Source organism: Molothrus aeneus, chromosome 6, assembly GCF_037042795.1.
Source record: "Molothrus aeneus isolate 106 chromosome 6, BPBGC_Maene_1.0, whole genome shotgun sequence".
NCBI lineage: Eukaryota > Metazoa > Chordata > Aves > Passeriformes > Icteridae > Molothrus > Molothrus aeneus.
Genome location: NC_089651.1, coordinates 46,475,107 through 46,502,525, shown reverse-complemented (window position 1 = coordinate 46,502,525; position 27,419 = coordinate 46,475,107). Strand labels below are relative to the sequence as shown.

Below are 27,419 nucleotides of genomic sequence, written 5' to 3'. Positions count from 1 at the left end.
GTTGATATATTTCTTGCTGTTGCCCTCAGCTGCATATTCTCTTTAACCATGTTGGTTCAATGCTGATTGGTGTGGACTACAGTAGAATATTAGTAAATGCAGGATTCTTCTAATTTGGAGATTAGCCAGTATGTAGTGAGCTAATCTCCAAGGGGATTTGTTAGCTTTTTTCCTTCCCATTATGTACAACCATCCCTTTTTATTGTCATGTGTAGCTTCATATTATTTGTGGAGAAACTCTCATCTTGTTGACTTGGGCAGTGCTTCTCTTCCTGTCCAAATTTTGTTCCATTCCTTGGTGCACTTCTTAAGCTGATGTGTCCAGACACTTGAAGGAAAAAGTGCATGGAGAAGTAAATTTTCTGGTTTTGAAACTGCTTTCTGTTCACCAATGTACATCCCATTGCAGTCTTTACAGACAGGCTGTGCATTTTGCAAATTGTTGGATTGGGTTCTGACACCATTTCCAGCACAGTGATGTCTGTGGGGTGTGAGAAGCCTTCCACTGTTCTGTCAGTCCTAGTAGTAGTAGTGGTCTCATTGCAACCCTTTAAAATCCTCAGTTTTGAAACAGTTTTGTAACTGCAGAGAGCATCCCTGGTGAAAGGTCCTCAAGAAATGGCCATTCAGCTTCCTGGGAGTGAGTGGTGAATAGAATAATTGATCTTTTGAGATTTATGCTTCTGAAAGCAGGTTGAAGGAAATGTTGGAATGACAGCTTTTATCCTGGAGAAACTGCACTTCATCTCTGTTAAAGTGTCAAAGTGCTGCACCTGCTTTCAGCAGATGAAGGCAAAGGACTGCTCTAGGGGAGTTATTAGAAAATGGCAGAAACAGGCTCTTCAGCTTGCTTTTTTTGCAGTATGACTTCAGAGATGGACTGAGCACTACAACTGAACCTCTTGGAGCAAAACCATTGCCATGTGGCAACATTGGGAGGAGCACTTTCTGGGAATTGTTCATCTTTTCTTAGAGCTTTGAAGATTTGTTTTAAATGAAGGATAATTTTACTTCTTGCTTTATGGGGAGTAATTGTGAGAGAGTTTGTCTCAAGTGTCCTGTCATACTTGTGTGTGTTATGCAGCATCCTTTAGCTGTCTTGTGGGATGGCTTTTTTCCTCAGTATAATGTAAAAAGAATGAGGTGGGTCTTATTTTGCAGTTACCATATGCTTATTTGTGGTGTCATTTTCTCCTTTTATTATGAAAATAATATTATAGTAACCTTCAAGATTTTTTTTAGGATAAGGCCATTAAGCATCCTGAGTGGAAGTAAAAATGGAATTAAGGGGAAAGTGCAAAATTACAGCTCACATTGAAACAAGTCCATAATAATTCAAACTAGATAGCACTCAGCTTTTTATTGTGCAGCCTCATGAAAGTGGAGAAGGTTTTACTAATGTTATTGAATGTGAGTTTATGGTACAGTTTAGATGAATAGATTGAGTTTTAAGGCTTAATCTCATTTTAGGATTGCAGCCAGCACTGCAAATCTTCAGCATGTTACTGGAGAAGCAGCATTTCTCTGTGTTCCACTCTTCCTATAACTTCCTTAATCCTACCATATTCAGTTCCAAGAATATGGTAGGATTAAGTGACTGTTTTACTTTGTAGAAGGGTGTTTAGGTGAAAAGCTTTCTGCTGACACTCTTAAAGGATGTGAGAGAACCTTTCTGGAGTAGTCTATTGTGGAAGATCCAAATCAGTGGATTTTGAAGTGAAAACTTCCTTCCCACCCTGAGTTCAGCACTTACTTAGCTGGTGTCCAGAGAAGTTCTGTGACCTGAATCTCTTCAGTGATGTTCACTCCTTCATTGAAAAATGGATACTGTAGTCCTGGTCTCTGTAGAATAGCCTGTGACTTCTGATGTCCCTGGCAGGAAAGACTATGTTTTAAAACTGTCTATGTTGAGTACCATTTTCAGTACTTGTTAAGAAGAGTAATATGTAATATTAAATTGTAATATTAAATATTAAATTTACCTTCTGTGACAGAAGATACCCTAATTGTACAGACACTAACTCAGTTTGTCTTGCTATAACTCCTTTACTGGCACATGAGAGTGGCCTCCTTACTGCTGTCTTCTTACTACTGTGATGTAGCTCGAGCAGGAGTATTTGTTCTGTTTGCTATCAGGAGCAGTACAGTGAGCTCCATTCAGCTCCTGTGGTGCATATTGACTCACTTGCTACTTAGTTGTGCTTATGAAGCTGCTCAGTAAAGTGGATCAGGGAACTGAACTTGTACATGAATCATCAAGCTTAGTTACTTTATTGTCTTGCTGTTTTTTAGCCTGGATCATTTCAGTGAGGGCTTTTGCTGAATGGTTTGTAGTCATGTTGATGCAAATTGATGCATAATAGTATGACAGGAATCAAAGATGGAAAAAATGGGAACTGCATAAGGCTTTCTTATAGGAGCTTAGGAAATGAAAAAAAAAAAAGTAAACAAGAAACTAACCCTGCACAATCCCTTTTTTCAAACAGAGGTCTTTACATCCCTGCTTAGAAAAATGTACATTAGACAAAATAAGTACCCAAAGTGGTATAGATTTTTATAAACATAGAACCTCCTGCTTCCAGACTGTGCAACAAATGACATCACTTTGTAGCAGCTTAGATTTTTTTCCATACTTATGAGTTATGTAGACTTAAGGTAATTTCTACTTGATACTAATGGAGAGTCTTTAACAATCCTGTGTTAAATGCATGAACAGCTGTTGGAACTCTGATTGTCATTCCATAGACTATATAATCCAAAAAGATTAAAACCCAAAAAGAATAAAGAGTATTCAGGGTGCTAGGGCTAAGAGATAGTCCAGTTCCACCTTGTCTGTAATCTCCAATCACATAGGTATAGACAGCAAGCATGCTATTTTCAGAGGTGCCCAGTGATACCCTGGAAGGTGATGTATACAGACTAGATGGGCTTCAATTACTGTTCTGGGATTTTATACCTTTGAGTACACTGATGGCAGCAAGAAAATTGCTTTCCCTTGCTTTTCAAGTTGAATACAGTATGAAATTGGGGTGTCTTCTTAGCACAGCTTATTTAATTCAACTGCTAACTTGGTTTTACTGGGGCTGTAGTAAGATGTCAGAGTGATCTTTTGGTGTACTACATATCTGATGTAATTTTTTCTTTTTTCCCTTCAGCAAATTTGACAGGCCATGCAGAGAAAGTTGGCATTGAAAACTTTGAACTCCTGAAAGTTCTTGGAACAGGGGGTAAGATGCACTATTTTTAAGTTAAATGTTGGAAGCATTACTCTTATGTATGATTTTGTTTTCTTGCTGAGGTTTTGGTAATTGGAACATTCTTTAGGAAGATACCACTTTTGTATTGCATAGCATATTTTTTTCAATTTTTATTTCCACAGATATGCAAAATTGGAGGTCACATGCTGTAACACAGCATTTTTTTGGAAAAAAGAAAACATATGGTTGAAAATTTGTGACAATTTAATATAGCTTGTGAAAAACTTAATCTGTGTTAAGACATGGTTTTGATAATCATGTTGAGTTTACAGAGTGTGTTTGGGGGGGAAAAACCCAGTAATTTTGATACATTATTAAATAAGATGCTCCATTTTTTAACTAATCTGTTGTAGGGTTGCTGTTGGCTCCATAACTCTGTCCTAGTTATATCCTAGTATTTTTTAAGATGAATAATGTTCATTGTGGTATTGTGGGTTTCAGCACAATGTTGGAGATTTCTGACATGTTGTAGCATTACTGACTGTAATGAAAAAAAACTTTCTTCTATTGCTAAAGGGATACACAGCCCCATATACAGACAAGACTAATGGCTTTTATTCTTTTTAGGGTGTTTATGCTTTTTTATTTTTTGGTCAGTATTAAGTTAGATGCATTGTTGAGTAGACGGGGATAATTGTGAATGTGAACTGTCATCAAGGTCTGCAGGATTTTTATGCTGGTTAAATGATATTAAATTTTTGGGTATTATCAGCCATTAATAGCTGGCAGCGAGGCTGTAATTCATATAGATTCTTCTAGAAATTAATTAAGCCGTTAAATCACTTGAGAGGATATTTTTCTGTTTCTGAAGTAAAGTTTTTAGAGTTTAAATTTAACTGGCTAAAAAATTGAAACCTTGCTGTTAAGTTTAAATAGTTAGATGTAGATACAAGGAAGCATTAATATTCATAGATAAATGTTGCATATTCCTAGGTAGAAGCAATCACGATTTTCTGAAATGGTCAGTGTGGATCTGAGAGGGGTTGACAAAAATGAAATTATAAACAATTATGCATTTACGTGAGGATGTTTTTCTCTCCTGTTGATGGAAACATGGGCTGGATTTGTAAATTTTTTGAATTTTATTACATTTGCCATTGGTCTGAGATCACGCTAGTGTTACAGCTCTTGCATTTGGGGTACAAAGTAAATTTGTGGTTTCATAAGGGTCAGTCTTCAAGTTCAGACTAGTTGTGGCCTGACCTCCTCTTGTCTTTAAGGCAGTACCTCTGAAATAACCTGTCTTACTGTTAAACTGTTGTCAGTCATTCATTGCTACTTCTCATGCCCTCTTTTCTTTGTGAACAGATTGGCCAAATCTTTCTTGGCCTGGAATACTCTTAACCATAGCAGGTAATTGTTAGGCTTGCAGTGCAAAGCTATTCTATTCACTCAGGTTAGCAGGATAATTTTTGAGGGACCCCTTTCAGAAAAGGCTACTTCAGTGGGTTGACAATGGGGTTGACTCTGTGTATGTGTGTGAAGTAAAAAAAGAAGTTGAGTAAGCATGCCTGTCTGACTTCATCCTGCTCTTGTAGTCTTGCTGCTCCAGAAATGTCTTTTGTCTAAGATAATCTAATCTTTGTCTAATATAAAAGATTCCTCAAGCTTTAGGAATCCAAGGATTCCTTGGGTATCCTGGAATGGCATTTGTAGGAGGAGTAGTTGGTGTTTGTTGTGGTGTTTGGTTTTTTGGGTTTTTTTTCCCACTTTTTTGATAGGCAGTTTTGCTCATAGCCTGAGGTTTTTTGCTTCAGAAGTCTAGACTGTCAGGACAGTCAAAAAGCTTTGTTCAGTCTCAAGACTATGATAGCTGAGACTCAGGCACTAGATGTGTCAGAGGTTGCTGCTTGCTAATTACTGGATTTCATTAAATGCCAGTGACCTGATCAGAAGGGAGCTAGTTCCTTTTGCTTTTGGTAAGTGACCATCTGTCAGCTGGCAATGTTTGCTGCCACATGGAGTTGCTGAAAACAGGATTCTGAGGAGGTCAGACCTCAAAGAGGTCCCTTAATTGCTTGGGCCAAGACACAGTCAGTTATACCTGCATCACCCCAGTAGTGATTCATTCTGAAAAGCCTCCAGTAGCAGAGATTCTGCAACCTTCCTAAGATGTTTTGCTGATGAAGTTTAATTTCCTAACTTGAAAAACATTCTGGTCATTGCTATAAGCAAATAGAGACAAGCCACCTTTACTCTGGCAGTGAAAGCTTTATCCTGGTGTGAGCTTTTAGGTCACATAACTAATGCTCAATAAAAATGTGATGCTGTTTAAAATGCTTCACTGTGGAATTATGCAGCATGCAGTGTTTTCAAACCAATGCAAGGGAGAATGTGTTGAAACCTCAGTTACATTAAGTGATGACTGTAGATGCTGTTGAAACTAATTACAATATTTTAAATACAACATTCTGCCATGAAACAACTGGAATAACCACAGAAGATACTTAAAACATGTTAAATTAAATGATACTTTGCTTAAGGATATGTAATTGTGGTAGTTTCTTACAGACTCAGAGGTGATTCTTTTCAGGTAACAGCAGTGAAGATTTATTTAAATCTTCATTTTTAAGCTTTATGTTTTAAAAATACAAACATTTAAGATTATTAGAAATAGTATCTGTGTGTGCTGAGTTTTCTCCTGTGGAAGCCATTTTTTGTCATAACTTTTCATGCTGTGGCTTAGCATAATTTCATACTTACTATTTTCTTTATTTGAATTGCTTTCTTACATTCTTTTGTCTGCTTTCTTCTAATATATGCACTCAATTGGAAGCATGCTTGTTATATTTTGCTTTTTGGTATAAAATTGTATCATACATAAAATTGTATCATATATGCTTTCTTCTTTTGACCTGAGTCTCAGTGGGAAGACAAGAAAGCAAAAGTCTGAGTTGGATCCTTTTATGTTGTGTTAGGGGGTAATAATAGAATAAACTGATTGATTGAAGAAATCAGTAGCACTTTACATCAGTGAAATGAAAGATATGACACTGTTAATGAAGCTATTAATAGTGTACTTGTTGCTTTGGGAACAAACTCTTACTGGCTTACTTCTGACTGGCCCATGTTCTGGTCAGTGTACTGAGTAGTATATTGAAATGGGATAAATCCTTTTCTCTTTCTGTTACTGTTATAGGCTTGCTAATATGGAATTTTCAGATTTCCTGTCCATGTTTGTGTATCCAGCTTGTCCCTCCTATTCAGTTAAAGCTTTTCTCCTTGTAATGGGGAAAACTAGAGTCTATTCTATAGAAGAAGGTTACTTTTCAGCAAAGAAATCTAATTACTTCCCAAAGCCAGGAAAGGAACAACAGGAGAAGGTGGCTGTGTTGATTTATGCACGCCTACTTGGCTTATTTGCTTCATTCTTTGAAAGTGTGTTTTCAACCACTTGGCTTATTTGCTTCATTCTTTGAAAATGTGTTTTTAAAATAAGAAAGTGAAACCAGAGTGCCTTCTGGTTTATACATTTTTCTACCAATGGATTATTCCTTTTTTTATGCTGAACTTAAATAAATGCCACTTTTGTTCACTCTTTCAGCTGTGGTTAAAAAGAAAGAATACAATTGGTTCTTGAGCATGTGCACTTATAATCCGTTCTACCTTTTGAACTGCAGTCCACTAATGAAGACTAACAATAATGAGAAACAAGAATCTAACTACTGTATTTGAGAGAATGTTTTATATGTGCTCTTGTGGATTTAAGTGCTCATGTGGGCAGGATAGTCACCTTATATGTGGAAGATCTTAGCATCTGAAGGATTTATTCATATGAAGGGAACAAAATTAGTGGGATGAATGTCAGATTTAAATAACCATCTCAAAAATCTTGTTATACAAGAAAATATAATGAAGTTTCATCTAAGAGGTCAGAAGGTATTTTGATAAAGTTAAGACTGTGAAATAAAGTTAATTCTTTCAAAGCATATTGAAGAAAATGTAAAATATTCTCTCATAAGATGAGGAAAAAGAAAGAAATGGGGGTACTGTGCTCAGGAGAGTGAGACAGAATTAGGGAGTGTCTAAAAATAATTCCAAACTCCAATTTAATATTTTACTTCAGTTTCTGCTGAGGACAGCTAGAATGTATACTGAATGGTAGGTGGGATGGCTAATTGGAGACAGGGCTTGGAAATGGAAAATTGGTTTTCTGCATGAAGAACAGACTGAAAAGAGGGGGCTGTGTTCAATCTAAGAACCTGGGCAAATTTTTCCTTTTCATACACCAGAGAATTCTGAAAGAATCTGTACATTAATTTGGAGATCAATAGCGAAGATTCTTATTGGAACTAATGTCAGAGGGAATAGCAAAACCAGCCTTACATTTAAGAAGGAAAGGAGGAAGTAAGATGATGATCCCAGGCAGCTCTTGGTTGTTCTGATTTCATCAAACTTCAGTGGAGTGCAGTGCCTTTAAAAAAAATTTTGAAGAAAATTATTTACCTTAATTTTTTTAATAATTAAAAACTAATAGTATCCATATCCAGTGGTAGATTGTCTTGCATTTGAGAGCTGCCTTCTAAAAACTGACATCCTTTAAAAATGAACGAAAAAAAAGTTAGGCATGTATTGTCTACAATAACTATTTACTGTAATAAATACTGTAATAAATTTATCTTTAAAAAAAAGGTAAAAAACAAAATCAAAATGCTGACATAAAGTACATCTTAAGATGCAACTTACCCTTTTCTGTCACTTTTTGCCTTTCATATTAATCATCACTCCCTTGTTTAATGGGAGAGGAAATTTATTCTTGGAGTAAATAATCATGTTGAAAAAATTCTGTTAATGATTCTTGCCTATCTGATGTCTAAGGAAAGATGACAGAGAATGCCCTGTTTTTAACAGTTTGGTCATAGACAATAAATTGGAAATATTTAGAATGCTATTATTTGAGGTTTGTTAAGGTTTCTGTTTGGCTTTCCCCCCCATTTTTAGCCGCTAGAGCTATATGCTTTTCTAACTTTGTCAATCCCCATTTTTAATTCATATGGACTGATATTAGCACAGTAAGAATTCTGCCTCCAAATTCCTTACGCAGACTAAATCTAAATCCATATTGCAGAGCAAAGATATCATTAGGCATATATCGTGCAAAACTACAATGAAATTTATTCAAATCCTTAAATATTTTGTACCTCTGAGCCTTTTCCTTTGTAGTCTCGTGATTATTCTTACACTGACAGTAGAAAAAAGTGCTTTAATAAAGAGGTGTAGTTTATATCAGCACTTAAAAAGATTAATTTAAAAATTATGGATGCAAGTGTAAAGTTTTGATGACTTCAGGAGTCCACAGAAACCATCCAGTGTGCTATAAACAATAAGAATTGTGCTCCTTTTTCTCTGTAAGAATCAGCTGCTGTGATGCAATGCCTTAATGTGCTTGCATTTGTACAGAAATAAGAAAGAAACAAAGAACATTTCATAGTTTTAACTCATTGTCTTTCAGCAAGTGTGTATTTTAGACTATTCTAATGACCTGCTGAATTGTTACTTAGAATGAGATGTATTACTATGAATATAAATATTTTTATATATAATTATGTTTAAGTATACTTATATGTATGCTTATATATTATGATATATTACTATGAATTTGTATTAATGGGAAGGGCAGTAGTAAAAGGGAAGTTTTAGCACCTAATTATATTTTTCTATCTCACTAATTGAGTGCAAATTTGGTATAAATTGCTGGTGAAATCTCTTAGTCATCATAAAGGCTGATAACCATTCTTTAAATTTTTATTTTATTTCTCTTAAGCTGTCAGGTCAGTCTAACAAAATTTGTGTCTGTGTATGTAGTTTTTCTATCACTTAATATATTTTCAATGAATTTGGGAGGTGGATATTTGGTGATTGTGTGTGTTTTATTATGGGGCATATATTGCTGGCTGAATACTTCTGCCTGGGCAGTAGATCAGATGTGCATGAGAATGAACATTATGAGAATTAACAGTAAAATGTTGCTCTTTGAGAAATTAAAAAAGCTTTACTGAAGTGCAATTTTCAGGTGAGAGTATTGCAATTAGCTTATGTGCTCTCTTCTTGCTGCCACTCAAATAAATAGCTTTTGCAGTGTTGTCTTTTAAGTAGATTTCTTGTGGTGCTATCAGAGATTCTGGTGTTGGATATATTATGAGTCATTTGATTAAAATAGTGCTACTTAAGATTTATTCTCATAAAAAATGCTGAGAATCGTCATCATTCTGTCAGTCCTTGTCAGATTCCTGAAGAAACAATTTGTACCATGGCAAAGTTCTATGTTGCAAAGTCTTTTATGGCAATAAAAGTATAGTTTCTAGAGATTCTTACAGTTATTACACTAACCAGATTATTTTCTCTGATACTGCATGAAAAGCTGTAGTAGGTACTGCATTCTCTCACCTAAGATGTGTTATTATATGTTTTTATAAAATGTGATTGAAGATACAGGTAACTGAGTGTTACTGTCATGAGCCTTTTGTTCATTTTGGTTTAACTTAATGTTCTCCAACATTTGTGATAAAATTCCTGTTCCCTGGTCATGAGTAGCTGATGACCATTCAGTCTGGCTTACATATGCTCGAGATGTCATAACTGCAAAGTCGGAGAATGCAATACAAAATACAAAATCTTGAAAGAGATTGTCCTGCATATCTCACAAAATAGAAAGATGTCACCTATTCTGACTCTATAATTGCCATTCTTGAGAGATATGTTATGAAAACTTATTTTATGAGAGCTCTTTTTGCAGATGAGTTCTGTAAAGAAGGGAAGCATGATTCCTTAGGGTACAATGAGTCAGGTAAAGAACTCCTTAAAAAGAATTGTTCAGTATATGAGCAGAATCAGTTCTGTATACTCACTGAAGTAGAACTCAGATCTAGGAAAAAAGCTCACATGTCATTTGGTAGTTAAAAACTCTAAATTACCCATCTGGAAAAAAATCCAGAAAGAAATCTGGAGTTACACGTGATGCTTATTGGGAGCTCTGTATGCTGTAGCTTTTTTAAGGGCCACCTAAATTTGAGTGTCTCACGTCAGGACTGTATACACTTGTCCAGTGTATTTTCAGGTTTGAGATATTTGAGCATTCTCTTTGAGAAAGTAGTGTGAAGGTAATTACAAGGGTTGGACAAAACAATGAGCTGGTTAGTGTTTCTGTCTCATGATGGCTTAAGGAGAGGCTTACAGTGATGGTTTCCTTAGTGAGCTGGTAGCAACCTACACTTTGGGGTCTGCCTGAGCCAGAGATTCTCTTTAGAGTTTGGCAACACTTTATGTGCTTTCCTCTCCCTCAGGGATTTATGTAATCTTAAAATTCATCTGCATTTTTGACAGCTGCAGTATCATGTAACAGTAGTTCCACAGCTTAACTGCATACTTGTTTGTGTGCTTTGCATAGTTTTTAATGCTGATACCTAATGATTTAATTTGTTGCCTTAGTTATTTTGTTTCTAAAAATAATGCAAATTTGTTCTTTACCAAGTTTTTCTTTTTTTTTCTTCTTTAATTCTCTGTAAGAATCTTAAGTACTCTACTTCCTCAGGCTAAATAAAACATGTCAGTATGTTTAGTGCCATTCCTGTTTAGAAGAGTTGTTTTATACTTTCCTAATGTTTTACACTTTTTTTTTTCTGATGGGAGCAAGCTAGTTGGGGACAGAAGAGAGAAGGTACCAAAACAGTGTGCTTCATTCAAGATAGGAGCACACAAAGATTTCTACTACAGCATAAGGGATTACTGGGTTTGTGTTGAAGGTGTGGGTATGCTTGTGTAATTTCTTCAGTACTTTCCTTGAAGTTTATAACATTCTCTTTGGGATGGTCTTTGGTAACTTCAGCTGTTTTTCTCTCCTCAGTTCTAACACTATGTGCTATTATGATATTTCACATGGATTGTGTGTTTACTATTTGAAATTTTCTCTGCCATTTTATTTTTTCATCTACTTGGCATTTTGATACTGTGGTAGAGTTTTTAGCAGTCAGCTTCAATTTCTGTTGCATTAGATAATTTACTAAAACAAGCAAATTCTTTTCCTCACTTGTTCATATATGACTGAATCAGGCAGGATGAATTCTAGTGGTGACTTGCTTTCTCTGAAAAAGCTGAATATTTGTTTTTAACCTTTTAGCTTTTTGTCTTCTAATAGCTCTCAATTTTTGAGAGGATTCCTCCCTTTGCACTCATAACCTTTTAATGTTTTAAAGACCTTTTTTGTAAGAGAACTTGACCTTGATCAAAATAAGTCAATGATTTCATAGTTCCTTTCTCCTGATTCTTTGAGCAATGACTATTGCCATCTACAAAAGTAACACTCATTCTTTCACAGAATGTCCTGTTGTGTCTACTACAGAATCACAGGATGGTTGGGGTTGGAAGGGACCACTGGAGGCCACCTGGTCCAGCCCCTTTGCTAAAGCAGGCTAACCCATGCATGGAATTGTGTGCAGGTGGGTTTTGAATGGCTCCAGAGTTGGATATTCCACAGCCTTTCCAGGTAGCCCATTCCAGTGTTGTGTCACCCTCAAAGAAGTTTGTCCTCTTATTCTTACAGAGCTTCATGTTTCCAGTTTTTGTGGGTTGCTTCTTACCCTGTTGCTGGGTACTACTGAAAGGAGTGTGGCCCCATCCTCTTGACACCTGTCCATAAGATATTTGTACACATTGATGAGATTCTCCTCTGTCTTCTCCAGGCTAAAGAGAAGAAATAAGCTTCTTCTTATTTCATGTAGGAAATACTCCAGTTCTCTAATCATCTTTATATCTCATTCTTCATAGAAGGATGCCAGATTTTTCAAGCATGATTTCCCCTTGGTGCATCCATGTTTGCTATTCCTGATAACCTTCTTTTCCTCCACATGCATACATAGATGTTCCATCACCTTTCCAGAGATGAAGGTGAGGCTGCTTGGCCATGGTTTCCTTGATCTTCTTTCTTGCCCTTTTTGAAGACTGGTGTGGTATTGGCTTTTCTTCAGTCCTCAGGAGCCTTTCCTGTTCTCCATGACCTTTCAAAGATGATGGAGAATGGTACATCTGCTAAATCCCTCAGCACTCATGGGTGAATCCCTCCAGGGCTCGTGAATTTGTGGGTGTCAAGTTTGCCTAACCCTATCTTCAACCAAGGGAAAGCCCCCAGGGCCTGGGATTCCTGAGGGCCAGCCTTAGCAGTGAGTAAAAAGCAAAGGTGTTCAGTAACTCTGCTTTCTCTGTAGCTTTTGTCACCAGGGCACCTACTTCATTGGGCACTGGGCCCACATTTGCCCAAGTCTTCCTTTTGCTACTGATGTCCTTGAAGAAGCCCCTCTTGTCCTTGGTATCCTTTGCCAGATTTAATTCCAAGTGGACCTTTGCTTTCCCTGACACATAGCTGCCATACTCTGACAATATTCCTGTATTCTTCCTAAGTAGCCTGACCCTTTTTCCACCTTCTGTAAACTTCCTTATTCTGTCTGATTTTTGCCAGAAGTGCCCTGCCCATCCATTCAGGTCTCCAGCCCCTCCCTTTGCTTAATGTCTTATTCACAGGGATGTCCTGATCTTAAACATAGAGGGAAATACTATTTGAATATTCAGCATCTCTCTTGGACCCGCCCTACCTTCTAGAGACCTAACCTATGAGATTCCTCCAAGCAGGCCCTTGAAGACTGGTGCCAGAGTTATTTTTCCTGAAGTCCAGAGCTATAATCCTACTTACTGCCACGCTTCTTCCATGCAGAATCCTCAACTTCACCATCTCATGGACACTGCAGTCAAGGCTGCCTCCAGCCATTGCATCCCCAACCAGTCCATTTTTGTTTCTTAAAACAAAGTCCAGCAACACATCTCTCCCTGTGGGCTTCCCCACCACCTATGTCAAAATTACCAGTGCTCTGCAGGAACCTCCTGGGCTCCTGCATGCCAAGCTATGATGCCTTTCCAGCAGCTGTAGGGGTGCTTATGAGAACTGTGGGCCTGTGATGGTGACAGCTGTGACAGCTGTCTGTGAAAGGCCTCATCTACTTCCTCTAACTAATCAATTGGCCTGTAGTAAACACCCATAACAGTAACACCCTTTTTAGCCTATCCCTGAATTCTTATCCATAAATTCTTGGCTCCTCCTTCATCCACTCCTAGGCAAAGCTTGATACATTTTGGTTGCTTGATACATTTTGCTTACATAAAGAGAACTCCACCACCTTGCCTGTCTGGCCTCTTTCCTAAAAAGTCTGTAGCCATCCATGACAGTATTCCAGTTATGCAAGATACCCCACCATATCTCTGTAATTGCAGTGAGATCATGGCCCAGGAACTGCACACTAATTCTAACCTTTACTGTTTCTACAGGTTTGCCTGGTAAAGATAAAAAATTTATTTATGTAGAATTCCCAGGAGTTCTTTAAAGTCCAGTATGAGAGCCTCAGAAAGCTCCTGTGTATGAAATACTGATGGGAAGAATTCATTGGCTTTTCTATGGGTTTTTGTAACTTCAGTGTTATAAAACCAGTAATGAAAGTATATAAGTTGTGCAAATATGAGCAGACCATTTTAGAACAAAAAATAGCATCTCTTACTTGGAAGTCTTGCTTAATTCTAGGTATGAATGTTTTAGGTTATTACAAAGGACGAAATCATCAGCTTTTAAAATTGTTTTTAAATACTGAAAAAGTTCAATTGCTTTTCCCAGTCTTGCAGTGTTCACTTATGAAGCTGATTTGTTTGAAATTCTGCTCGGGAGGGGTCAATCTGAAAGAGGAAAAGTGTTTTAGTAGATTTTTAGCTTAAGTGATTACTGTCTGCCATAACAATGAGTATTTGAAAGCAATAATGGCATTGGCCAGATCTGTAGTACAAGCAGGTAACTTGTGGTTTTTGTCTCTTTTTTTCTTTCTTTTCTTTGTTTTTGGGATTTTTTTTCTCCCCAATTTTTAAGCCTATGGAAAAGTATTCCTAGTGAGGAAAGTAAGCGGCCATGATGCTGGGAAACTGTATGCCATGAAAGTATTGAAGAAAGCAACCATAGTTCAAAAAGCCAAAACAACTGAGCACACGAGGACAGAACGACAAGTCCTGGAGCACATTAGGCAATCACCGTTTTTGGTCACCTTACATTATGCCTTCCAGACAGATACAAAGCTTCATCTCATTTTAGGTGAGTACTCTTCAGGATTCAAATTCTATGAAAAAAAAAAAAAGCCCTTTTATCTCAACGTTTTGTAAGGTTTTTTTAATGTGGTCTAAAGTACAGTGTCTTTGGAGATTGCATGAGAAAGCATAGGAAGTAAAATACTGTTCATCTTTAACAGTGTCTGTGTTTGTGGTTTTCCTGTTTGAGCTTGAGTGTGCTACTTTGACTTGGAGAGGATAGTGGTTATCTGTGACTTATATGCAGCAAAAAATATAAGTTTGAGTATTCATCAATCATCCGGAAGCATTTGCTTTTGTTAAGTGTCTTGTTATGAGATAATTAGACCTTTGAGTATTGAGATACCTGCATATTTCAATTTTTGGGTGCTAAGAGACAGTCCAAAATCACACATTTCTGTGCTGAAAGTGGAGCTTGTTCATAAGGTTTGGTACTACTCTAATTTTAGAAATTTCTGCCTTTCAGATCAGCTGCAAATTTTAGTATTTGGTGTATGAGGTCTATTTGTAAGAAAATTGTCAGCAATTTTAAAAACCTTCTTACATAGAGTATTTTAAAAGAATTGTAAAATGAATCATTAATTTAAGGCTTGGTTTCATAATATGCTTCTCTAGTGAAATGTTTGAGGAAGTAAATTGTCTTTTAATTGAAGTGCAAGTTTTGCATTCCTTTTTATCCATAACTTCAATTTTTTAATCTTTGTTAGTCTGATTTATATCAGATTAGCAAAATTTTTTTAACATTAAATGAATATACACCTCTAGCTGTCAATTCTTAGAAAGTTCTATGCACATACCTTAGTTTCATATACTATTGTGAAATAATAAATATGTATAACTGAAATGGAGTGTTCACTAAACTCCTTTTGAAAATGAGTTGAAAATTGTAATACAGTTTCTTGCAAATTCTTCTGACTAGGATTTTCAAGAAATAAATAGAAGATTGTCACAAATAAGTTGAAATATATTGATAGCTTTGTGATTCCTTGATAGTAACTGTTAAAAATTAAGGTTTTGAAATTTATATTGGATTTAAAGTTACCAACTAACAATTTGGAAAAAATTGAAGTATTAAATGAGAGAAAATGTGGACATTTATTATAAATATTATGGAACCATTCTTTAAGTCCAGGTAATTTTGCTAAAATGCACCTTAGATCCCATAAGAAATATTAAAAAAAAAAAAAAGAGGGGAAACCCAAACAAAAAACCCCCTCAAACCTGAGATAGATGTAGTTGCCTAAAAGTAAGTACATAGTAGGGGGGGAAGTTTAGGTGGTAAACATAATTAGAAGGCTATAAAAGCCTCTTGTATGAAAGAAAATTAAAATCTTGATATTATATTCTCATAGGAGTCAAAAAGAGCAAGCCCAGTAGTTCTGAAGAAGGCTGTGTAGCAGACAGTGCAGACAGGGCACGCATCCACTGTATAGCAATGTTGAGGTGATGGTTGAAGCAAGAAGTTCATAACTAAGAAATAATTACAGTCTTTTGTTTTGATTTTTTTCTTTTTTGTCCATTCTCAGCATATCTGTTTGGGCCAGAAAGGTCCTTTTTTCCTTAATTTTCAGCAGAAAGTAGGAATGATTAGTTAAACTTCTTTTAATGAGGTTCTATAACAGGGAAAATTTCTCCTCCTAAATGTGGTGTAAAGCTACTTTATAAATCAACTGGGCTTCACACCCTCCCTGACAGGAAAAAACCCAAACTATTTGTTAAAACTTTTTTGTGTCTTATGTAAGTCTGTGTAAATCTCTTTAATTTAGTTTAGGAATTAAAGTGTTTCAGAGGCTTCTGGATTTTGGGGGAAACCAGTATTTGTCTTATTTTTGTTCTTGGCTGAATTTAGTGTGCGAGCTACCTGCCATTTTAGTTCTTAGAGGTTTTAGAATTGGAGCCTCAGTGCAATATTTAGTACAGTTCTTCATGCTGTCAGATTACATAGCTGTATGAATTTAGACTGAATCAAGTACAGACATGCAGCTGCATTTCTGCCAGATTTCCAGAAAACACAGTTGGGAGTTGATTCCAATTTTTATGTTGGCTTTAAACTATATGGAACGAACCAAGTTGTTGTATCCATGTGAGTACCATCAATTCTATACAGAACTTGTCACACAAGGTTAAACATCTAATCCTTTAAAAAATAGCTAAATAATCTGAACTGTCAGGTGGAGTTTATCTGAAGTAACCAGGATTTTTTTTTCTATTATGCCAGTGATGCATTTGATCTTGCACCAATAATTCGAAGGCTGTTTGTTTAATTGGGCTGTGGTTAGTGTTACAGCCTGGATAGAATTTAGCCTGTTGTGCCACTCCTTGTGGCAGCTTTGGTTTGGATGTGTCACAGTCCTTAGAATAATTTAATGGCAATTCAATGCTTCCCTTCTACTCAGTTAGCAGATCTGGCTAGAAATATTTTAAAAACTTGTTTTCTGTTACCTTTTTCTATGTGTTGAAGTTTTTTTAGAAGAAGGAAGCAATTCGAAAATGTAGATTATTTATACTTCATTCAGTCTTTCTCATTTGCTTGCTGGTCTAGATAAATAATCCTTCTCATGTTGTTTGATTCCACTAATATTCCTTTTCAAAGAGAGATCTGGAGAACTGAAAAGTGGAGAGAGATCAGAATATGTACAATTTGTATATATGCTTTCTCCTTCCAACTATTAACTTAAAAAAGGATCGGATGCCTTTTATGGATTTGTGTTTTATACCAACAAATCTACAGAAACAATATTCAAGAAAATACTGAGGAAGATTTTGTGGGGCATGTTCCCTGCTCTGTGTATGTAGACCTCAAATACAGTAATGGGGGCTGTGAGGTTTCAAATTAATGGCTGTAATGTACACTGCTATCATAAACAGCTCTACATTCTAAAATATGTTTGTGTTACAGTGGAGCTCTGTTGTAATAATTTTTTTCCTCTCCCTTACTGTGGGAAAATCCTTATGTCATAGCCTGCAAAGAATGAAAGTGTGGTTTCCATGAGGGAGTGTATGTGGAAATAATCTCCTGCAGTAAGTTTTGCCATCAAGGTTTCCCTTGTGAAGGGAAAATTTTGTAATTGTCCGTCAATAAATTGATTATTTCCCCTAATACCTGTTTTCTGAATTGCTTTTCTTTGTGTCAGGCTGCCTTGTTGCTCATCAGAGTATTTCATAAGAGTCTACAGGGGTTCTGTTTGTAGATATGATTTGTGCTTCTTTCTTTTCATATTCCTAAATAACTAAAAGACTGATTTTGTGGAAAAACCTATCTTTATAATTTAGGAATTGTTGAGGCTTATTTTATGGTTTTGATGCTTATTTAGGAGTGGGTCTTGTTCTTCTTTCAGTTCTCTAAGAAAGAAATTGAATATTGTACAGCATGATGAAATACTTGTGAATTACAATTAAGGAAAAGCATCTGATATAGAATGTGTTACTAAATAGCTTACAAAGTACCTAGTAATATTTCAATAAGAAAATAAAATTGTCAGAAAGTGAAATTATAAGGTTCTTTGCTCTATTTTTAGACTATATAAATGGAGGAGAACTGTTTACTCATCTTTCACACAGAGAGAGATTCTCAGAAAATGAGGTGCAAATTTACATTGGAGAAATCGTTTTGGCACTTGAACATCTCCACAAGGTAAAATAACTTTACTCTGGTGCTGATTTTGAGGACTTACAGCTGTATTCTTTTTGTATCATATAAATTGAATAAGGAGTACTATTGTTTTAGATAGTTTTAAAATGAAAGTAACTTTGTCTAGCAATGGGACATTAGTTGTATAATTAGAAATAACCCCCAATGAAGTATCCTCCTTGTGCACTAGATTAAGGCCACAATTTTTTGCCTGCAAGGTGAAGAGTAATGTTACTGACAAATGATTTGTTCATTTCTAGTAATCCTTGTGAACCAGTGTTTGTCACCAAAGCTAATTTGTAGTGAACATGAACAAGTTTTGGGTTGAAATAGTTGGTTTTCCTTGTTTCTACACAACTGAATAGTAGAGTTCTAGCACAGCTGTAGACATGAAAAGTGTTACAGTTCTCAGAAGTAATAAGCAGATTTGTAGACTATTACAAAGCATGCATGTATGTGTGGTCTATGTCTAGACTGTATAACAGAAGGATCCATTTTCATTCTTAATGAAAGGAGAACTGAATTTTGCACTCAACAGCAAGTATTTGGTCACTTTTGAGATTCAAGGGGTATACAGTATGTCTTTGAAATTTTAAGACATTAGTGCACAGTGTAATTTCTAAGATTTTAAATGTAATTTTAGTTATTTCTTCAAGGGCTTTTAAAAATTGGCTTTTTTGAGGTGCAACTTTCATGTGTCAGATTACCTTAATAATGTGAATTTTGATACCTTTATATTTAAAAACATTCAGCGATATCTTCTTGATGTGGTGACACTATTTTGAGATACTTTTTCTTATATTCTGTTTGCAGTTGGGGATTATATATCGGGATATAAAACTTGAGAATATTCTCCTTGATTCTGATGGCCATGTGGTGCTGACAGACTTTGGTCTAAGTAAGGAGTTTCTTACTGATGAGGTGAGTATTTGGCTCTCCAGTAAGTGTGGACAGAATTTAGCAAGATGACAAAGTCTTGTTGAAATACTAAGCACATTTAAAAAGGATGGAAATCCTGCATTCCAGACTCCTACATCATAGAACAAAATCTAGTTGTCTCTGTTACTAGGTTTTGAGCTTTCAGTTTATTGGTTTTAGGCCTGCCAGTGTTGTCATACATCTTTGTTCTAGTTTCCCCTGAAAAGCTTTCATACTTTCTTCTTCTGCCCTTGACATGAAAAGGGAAAGACCTGCATAAGTCTGAAAAGTCACTTACATTTTCATTTTCAGATGCCTTTTTAAAAAAAAGCTTTTCTGTGCTTATTCATTGGAATGACTAGGCAAATGGTATGCTATGACTCTTCCTTATGCTAATAATAATTAATGTATTATTATCTTGTCTTTTTCTCGTCTCTTTGTGTCACTTTTAATAAGCTTAATTGCAAGCTTTTAGGATAAAAGCTTATTTCTTACTAAGTAAGTACATAGTACCTAACAGTGATCTCTGACTATTGATGTTAGCTGTTAATTATTTGTAAGGTACAGTTCTATCTCCAAATAAGCTTTTTAGATTTCAGAGAGTCAAAAGTGTGCAGGATTTTACTTCTGAGAAAATTTTAAAATGGATGTTTTTGGCTTTCACATTAGGTTTCACAGGTATTGAAATCTGGGACTGCAGATCTAAAAGTCTTTGTTAGAAGCAGCAGAAGGATTTTCTAAAAATAGATGGCTGGTAGTTTCCTCTAGAATATTTGCATTTCAAATGGAGTGTGGTAGGATTTAGGAGGGACCATTTAAAAAGATATTAAATTTTACTTTCTGAAGCAGGGAAGTAATAGAGATAATGTCAGAATATTCCTTCTAAGTTACAGCACAAAAGCAAGAGGAAGTTCCACTGGTGTGAGAAGGGATTAGCAGCAGATTGCCACAGCAGTGCCAGAGAGTAAGTGCAGAGAGATGCAATTTTCATCAGGAAAGAATGATAGTGAAAGGTGTGGTAGAGAGAGTGGCACCTGTTAGAGCTGTGACAAGAACTCTGCTAGGCACCAGAGACAGAGTCAGGTACTGGTATTACTGCACTGAGGGGTGAGAAAAGGAGCAGTATCCCAGCCTCTGATCCAGAGCTGAACGAAGCCTAAATCTTCACTGTGTTAGCAATGTTAGAATGAATCAGAACCTTTAAGTCTCAAACCAGGTTTTTTTAAGAAGCACATCTCATCTGTGCTCACCTTTGGCACATCATTTACAAGCAGTGCAAGGAAACAGGAGAACTTAGATAGGCATCAGAGATATGTTTGCTTTATCCACACTCTGAATTGGATTCTTCTTTCTCCAGTCATTAAATAAAGCCATCTTGCTCCTTGGAAATTTAATGTTGGTTCTTCTGACTCTAATCCATTCTGTTTTCAGTATATATCTTAAGTGTGTTCATTTAACTATATTTTTTCTTTTATTCTCTTTCACATTTTATATTTGTTCTTCCTGTAAAAAATCTCAACAGTTCTCATGTTTCTTTTAACAAGAAAAGTAATTGCAATTGTGTTGTTTGCTTTCAAAATCTAAGAAATTGTCTGTATTTGAATTAAGTTTTCATCTGTGCTATTGTGATTTAACTACTGAATTGAAACGTGATTAAAATGACCTATTTACACATAGAAATTGACATTTCATATTGTATTTTTTGTAGATATTCAAGCTACTACTAGAGCACTTAAAATTCATTATAATAGATACTTTAACTTAAACTTCTGAACCAATGTACTTACAGCAGGTAGAATTTGCCTGTATAGTGTTTTCATGCTCACTAGGGTAACACTTCTAAATAAAATTACAACTGTGTAAGTCAGATAAAGGTGTAGCATTTGCAGTTTAGTCAAAGCAGTGTACTTTCATTTGTCTCCCTTTCTTCACATGTCTTTCCTGGTCCACCTGCTTCTTGCAAGACTTTTGCCATTAGAAATGCATACTTAAGCAAGTGGAGTTTATTCTAGTAACCTTTTCTTTGGACTGATTATCTGACACAAGTTTTATTTAGGTTATTAAAAAGGGATAAAAATTATCATAGTAGAGATGTGCTCTATATTTAGAGTTCTTATTAGAGAGAAATACTTCACCATGTATTTATGAAGTTTGGATAGTTTTGTAGTTAGTGATGCTTGCTAGAAAACATCATGATTCAGTATTTTCATTATCTCTGCTATAATCTGATGACTGTTAAAGATTTCCACATACCTGGGCACCTAATGAATCAAACAGGACTACAATAATTACAGCAGATTGACTGTTCTGCAGTGGAGAGGTGGGAAGCTGTTTTTCCTTAAGCACTGTTTGAGTGAAAGGAAGCAAATGCCTGTGACTTGTAGAAAAACAGAAACCTATTGATTTCTGCCATGCTGCTACTGAAGCATGTGTGAAGAGTGCATTGTCAAGTGTTCTCTCTGTTTCAGTTATCATGTGAAAATAACATGTGAGAATTAAACATCCCAGTTAAAGAAGGGCAGCTTTAAGAGCTTTAAAGTATTTTATGGTATTGCTTTGCTGAAACCTGAAATTTGTCTTTTACAACTGAATCAACAGGGATGTTGCCTTTGTTTTTCTTTAAAATGAAGCAATATGCTCTTACTTATATGCAAAAAGAAGAAATTACCTGACTGGGATAAAGTAGTTCAATAAAAAGGAATTTTCCCATAGGGTAGGTCACTATCATAAAGTATTTAAGTCTGAAATTACTTTTGATACAAACTTTATTTAAAAGCTCATGAAGACCTACAGTTTTATAGCCTAACCAAATAATGGGATTAGGTAAGAGGTTCAGTATTGCTTTTTATGGCATTTGCATCCTTAATCCTGTGATGAATTTAAGGCTAGTATATAAGATTTTTAAATCTCAATTGAATTGTAAACAAAATTGGGGTAAAAAATACATCAGGACTAAAGTGCTACTTCAAAAGTCCTGATGTTTTCATGCATCTCAGTCTAGTGTTTGTCTAACTGGGTCTCAAAGTACATTTGCATGTGACACTAATATAAGTTATTATTGGGGACACAGAGAATTGGTAGAAATTGAAACTTCTACAGCGCTATTTTGTTCATTGCACAAGTGAAATCACTTCAGTGGGGCTTTTTTGTTTGTTTGTTTTTTCTTTTTTGTTTTCTCAGGTCTTGTAATACATTTATCTTTAAAAACCCCAGATTTCTTAAGTTGTTGTTTTGGGGTCTTTTTCCATTGTGTTTGTGTGTTATCTTTATCTGGTGGACTGTAGCTTATATCTTTTTAACTCATTAATAGCTCCACTTCTATGCTGGACTTGTTTTGATTTGGTCAATGTCAGCTTAACCTAATCATCAGGTCTGGTCTTAATTTTGATGTGTATTGCTAAAGTGCTACTTCATTTTTTAAAGTCCTTTTACAATCTTATTTTAGTATACATGGAGATCTTTCTCTTAAGCAAAATAATATGAACACATGCATTGAATTACTGTGAAAATGATCTATTTGACCATGCAATTGTTTTTCTTCTTAATTAAATCCGGTAAAGAACACTTTCTTCCAGAGTGTAGTGAATTGCTCAATTCTGCATTGGTACACGTCTTCTGCATTAGCTTAAGTTTTTTTCTGAAGCTTTTGTGTTTGCTTAATGAAGTTTAAAAAAATAGATAGTAAATACTGAATGCTGTCAGTCTTCAAACAGTGTGTCTGTGAGCATACAAATGCCTTAGTAAAATGGGTAAATAAAAATGGGTATTCAGTATGAGGGATGGTTGAATTGAAGCCTAAGACAGTTGGGTGGATGTCTGTGTACTTCTATCTGATGTGTAGAATGAATGATTCCTATAGATTGTTGTTTCTTCTTCTGAAAATCTCTTGATGAGAGTTGCAAATTTAGTTATAACTCAAATGCTTTTCACTATTGAATTTTGTTTTCATTTATTTGATGATAGAGTGAACATTCTGTTCTGGAAAGAAAAGTAGTATGTATTTTTAAATATTTTAAAGCACATTCCATTGGAGGAAAACTGATTGGAGGCTAGTCCACTATGGGTTTTGGTAGATGAACTAGGAAGAGATTTGTGCACATTCTTAGTGCAGTTTAAAGGTAGTTCAGAACAGAAGGAAGTGACTACAACTTGACTCATTTAATGCTTTAGGAACTGTAGTAACCTTATAGATTAGTTATGCATTTAACTTTAAAAGACCCTTTATAATTGTCCAATTAAAGTGATAATGTCTTATCATTGCAATTAGACAGTGCATCCTCCAACACTGAGCAATCTCTTGCAAAAATGAGTAAAATTATCTGTGCTTTAGATGACTTGCTACATATGCTTGTGTTTTAGTTAAAGGATTGTTCAGTGATGTCAACACAAGAAACAATTATAAGAAGTAGATTTACATCTCTTTAAAGAGAAAAAAGTCAGAGTAAACTGAATAGTGAAATTAGTCCACAGAAGTTAACATTGGTTATAGATCTGTCTGGATAATTAGTTTTGGAAAAATAAATGAAATAGTGGCAAAAACTTTTTGCTTTGTTTGGTGTACTTCAGTTGGCTTAGTTTAAATGTCCTGAAAATGAATAATAAGAACATATTAAACACTCTAAAGACACATCACTGAGCTGGACTAATTTAATTGCAAAAGCAGGTCATCAGTGAGTTGACTGTTTGAGCCTTTACTCAAGAGGTTTCCCTTTTCAGTGCTAATCACAATGAAGATTGTGCTTTTCCAGCATGGACCAGTAATGCAGAGGACCAGAGCATAAAGTAGTTTCTCTCCAGATTTTGATGTCAAAATATTAAAGTCCTGTTAAGAATTTTTGCAAGACAGATCATGATTTCTTACAATGACTGCTTCAAGGATGCTGTTTTCTTATTGTAATATACCATTAAAAAAAAAAGAAAGCTGTTTTGAAGGGAAACATCATCTGTGTTAAGTAGGCTGTTATCCAATCTTCTATTGGATATTAGGTTGCTAGTCAACTCAGAAAAATTCTGATTCTGTTTTTGAAGGGAAAAAAGTAATTTTCTGAGGGCAAACACTCCCATTGTCATTAATCCATTCTTGTCATAGATTTTTTTCTTTTGAATAACTGTGAATAATACCTTACTTCCATGAAACTTGGTCAGCCAGGTGAAAAACTTTGAAAAACTTAAGTGACCAGAGATTCACAGCCAAATGTAAATGAATTTAGAACCAGATGGATTGCATTGGAGCAAAATTGTCCACTCCTTTACCTATTACATCTGGATCTCTCTGAAACTATAGATATTTAAATGACATGTTCTATATGATTTTCTTCATTAAAAGAAAAAATTAACTACTGAAGACTTGTAGTAACAGCTAGCAGAATTTGTCCCAGAATTAGTACTCTTCTATATCTTACAGTTTTGCTTATATTTGAAGAAATATGAGTTTTCAGGTTTTGCTTTGTATGCTGTTCTTTCTTGATACTACTGCCTCTCTCTTCTCAAAAAGACAATGATTTTGAGAAGAACCTAGTACAAAATATTCATCCAAGTTGACAGTGGTACATACTTGCATTCCTCCCAGACAATAATTTGTTTCTGGATTTTTTTCTTGTCTGCAGAATTGAGACTTTTGTTTTCTTTACTCTTAGTTGTTTGCTTTAAAATCCAATATCAGCAACTGGTTTAAATAATTGCTTGTAGATTTGCAATTGAACTGCACTGTGAAAGCAAACACAGGTATTGTAAAAGTCTGTGAAAACAGTTCTTGAATCTCCACTTGACATTAGATGAAAGTGTGGCCTTCCCTTGGCTTTTGTTCTGGGGTCACAGAGGTAGAGGTCGCAGATTTCATGCTTAATGCAGTTCAAGGTTTAGCTGCCCTTGCTGTCCCCTTTAATTGCCTGTTCTGATGGCATCTGCTGGCAGGCAAATCTCATTCTTGCTTGAAAAATTCAGTAGCATTGTTCCATGTGTGTTTTGGAAGCAGAAATCATCAGTCTTGATGCTGTGGCAAAAGGCATAGTAACCAATATGGTATTTTGACTTAACTGGCTCCTTCCAGTTGGAACAGCCACCAGGAGAGGATGTTCAGTTAATTTCCCTATCCTCTTCAAAAAATTCTTCATATGATGACATTGCAAACTAGTGGACCTTGATCTGCCCTATTGCAACCATTCTTGCCCTCGTCTATAAACTTTCATTTCTATGTTACAGCCTGCATTAAGATTTTGTTATATGCAGCAGAGCAGTCTAACTAGTGTACCACTGAACTGTTTTTTGCTTGTCTTTGACCTTTGCAGGAGACAAATGAGGAATAACATAGTTTTGGTTGTGAATAGGAGTTTACAGCTACAGAAGCAACAGTCTTCAGCTGATAGATTCTTTGGTTGAAGTAATACTTTCTAGTATGGACAGCTTAATTATTCAGGGTTAAATCTGGATATTATCACCAATAAGTTTCCCAAAATAATTGAAACTTAAAAAAAAAAGGTGAATAAAAAGAAGAAACCAGTCAGTATGGCAAGGACCTTGTTAAGCAAGATTCCTCCCCCCCCCCCCCCCATTTGCCACCATTTGAAACCTATATCACATCTTTGAACTGTGAGAGGTCTCTCTGTCAATTTTCATATGTCTTCCTGAATTAAGACTGTAATTATTGTTATTCTGGGCTATTAAGTGACAGTGAAAGATGTCACAGATATAATTTCTATGGAAATTAGTTTTTTCCTTGGTGCATTTTTATTTTTGAGGTAAATATCTATGAGGTAGGATCACCCCTAAGGCTTGCTGAAGGTACAGGTCCTATTTCTGCCAAGAATTCAGGCTTTTCAGTCTTTACTTGTAATTTCCCTGAAATGCAAAATCCATTCAGCAGGGCAGCTTGTTAGAACAACCCCTGCTATGTGGCCTTTACATATTACAACTAATTTTCAGTTATGATAATGTTCTTTTGATTGATCCTATCGTCCTGGTTTTCTTTTTAAGCTTACCAAGGGAGCTCTAATACTTGATCAGTAGCTTGTGGCCAGTTTGCTGATAGTTAATAAATGAGATATTCTGTGTGATACTGCTGAACTCTTCAAACACCTAAATTCTTCCGTCCTGTAAGCTGTTCCTGGAGGAACTGTGATTCTGGGTTAGGTTCTTCCTGCTTTGTCAGGAAGCAGCAGAATGGGGAGACTGCTCCCTGCATTAGTGTGAGCCAAGGGTGACCACAGCAAGTATGGATCTATGTGCTCACTGACCAGTGGTGCAAGAAGATCAGAAGAAGTTTAGTGCCAGAAAAACAGGCTTGGGCAACAGTCCAGTGGTTATCAGAAAAGTCTGTTGTGAGGAGAGAGGCTTGAGCACAAGTCAGGATTTGAATTTGATGGATCGGCATCAGCAAGATACCCAGCCAAGTACAGACTTACCTACAGCACAGCTGATGCAGGAGCCTGAACTCCGGCTCCCAGCTGAAAGTGGAAGAGGCCCTTGATGAGCTTCTACACAGGTCACTCAGCTGCATTTTGTCAGAATTGGTCTTAAGTGAAGATGCCTTAACACCCAGGATTGGTGAAAGATGTTGTGGAGCCTGTTGATAAGCTCAGGGCCCTGACATTGGTATCCTGGGAAAGTTTTCACTGTTTATGCTTGTAGCAAAGCTGCAAGTTATGACTTTCAGGACTGATTATATAAACTCACACCTGTATGAAAAAGGAGCAATGATGATAACTGATTTCTGTATTCTAGAAATGTTGGTGTATCTTTTCTTTCTAATGGGTGCTGTTCAAAACACTACTGATAGAGCCCAGAGAGGCTCTAATTGATGCAGGCTGGAACTTTGAAGTACCTTTAACAAAGGAAGAAAGGCAACTTTGAGCAGTTGCGAGACTTAATAACTGTCAGAGCTACCCTTGCATATGTTGTAAAAAATATGAAATTGAATTTGTATTATTGTAAGCTAGGATGTCCTCTAAAGGACACACATCCTTTTGTGGCAGTAGTGACTGTTTCTCCATCAGTCAGGCCTTTCCTGTAGACATGGTGAATGTGATTAGTCTCTGCAGCAAAATGGAGTTTGATCCTTTTGCTTTTTTGTTGCTGTTAATGTGCTTTTTTCTTATTTGTTGAAGGAGGTCATTAGATAACTGAAAGCATAAGACCTCTCTGTCTTTGAGGAGAAATGCTTTCTACATTTTTCAGGTAGTTTCAAAGACAAAAAAATTCTTAAGCTCAAGTATTTGCAAGATGTGCATGTTCAGTGAGCATTCACCTGTAGGTAATCCAAGTTCAGTTGTTTTTTAAGAATATCCTTTCTTGTCTTACATCTCATAACATGGAAGTGTTAATAATGTGGCTTTTGGAGTTTGGATTTATGTTATACAGTTGAATGAAATGTAAATTTGGAGGGCGTACAAAATAAGACTTGGCTGTGGTTTCAAAATGAATGTTGAAATACAGCTTACAGTGGCATTTTGTGACAGAATCACAGAGTGGAAGGGATTGCTGGAAGTCAGCTTGTCCAATTCTTGGCA

General features: G+C 35.9%; 1 protein-coding gene across 1 annotated transcript in view; it reads left to right on the top strand.

Annotated features, from left to right (window-relative positions):
- Positions 1–27,419, top strand: part of RPS6KA5 (ribosomal protein S6 kinase A5) — a 73,560-nt gene that overhangs the window by 7,913 nt on the left and 38,228 nt on the right. The window contains exons 2-5 of the mRNA XM_066551239.1: positions 3,156–3,227; positions 14,155–14,373; positions 17,885–18,000; positions 18,811–18,918. Of these exons, the coding sequence (XP_066407336.1) occupies positions 3,156–3,227; positions 14,155–14,373; positions 17,885–18,000; positions 18,811–18,918 (515 nt within the window). The remainder of the gene's footprint in view (positions 1–3,155; positions 3,228–14,154; positions 14,374–17,884; positions 18,001–18,810; positions 18,919–27,419) is intronic.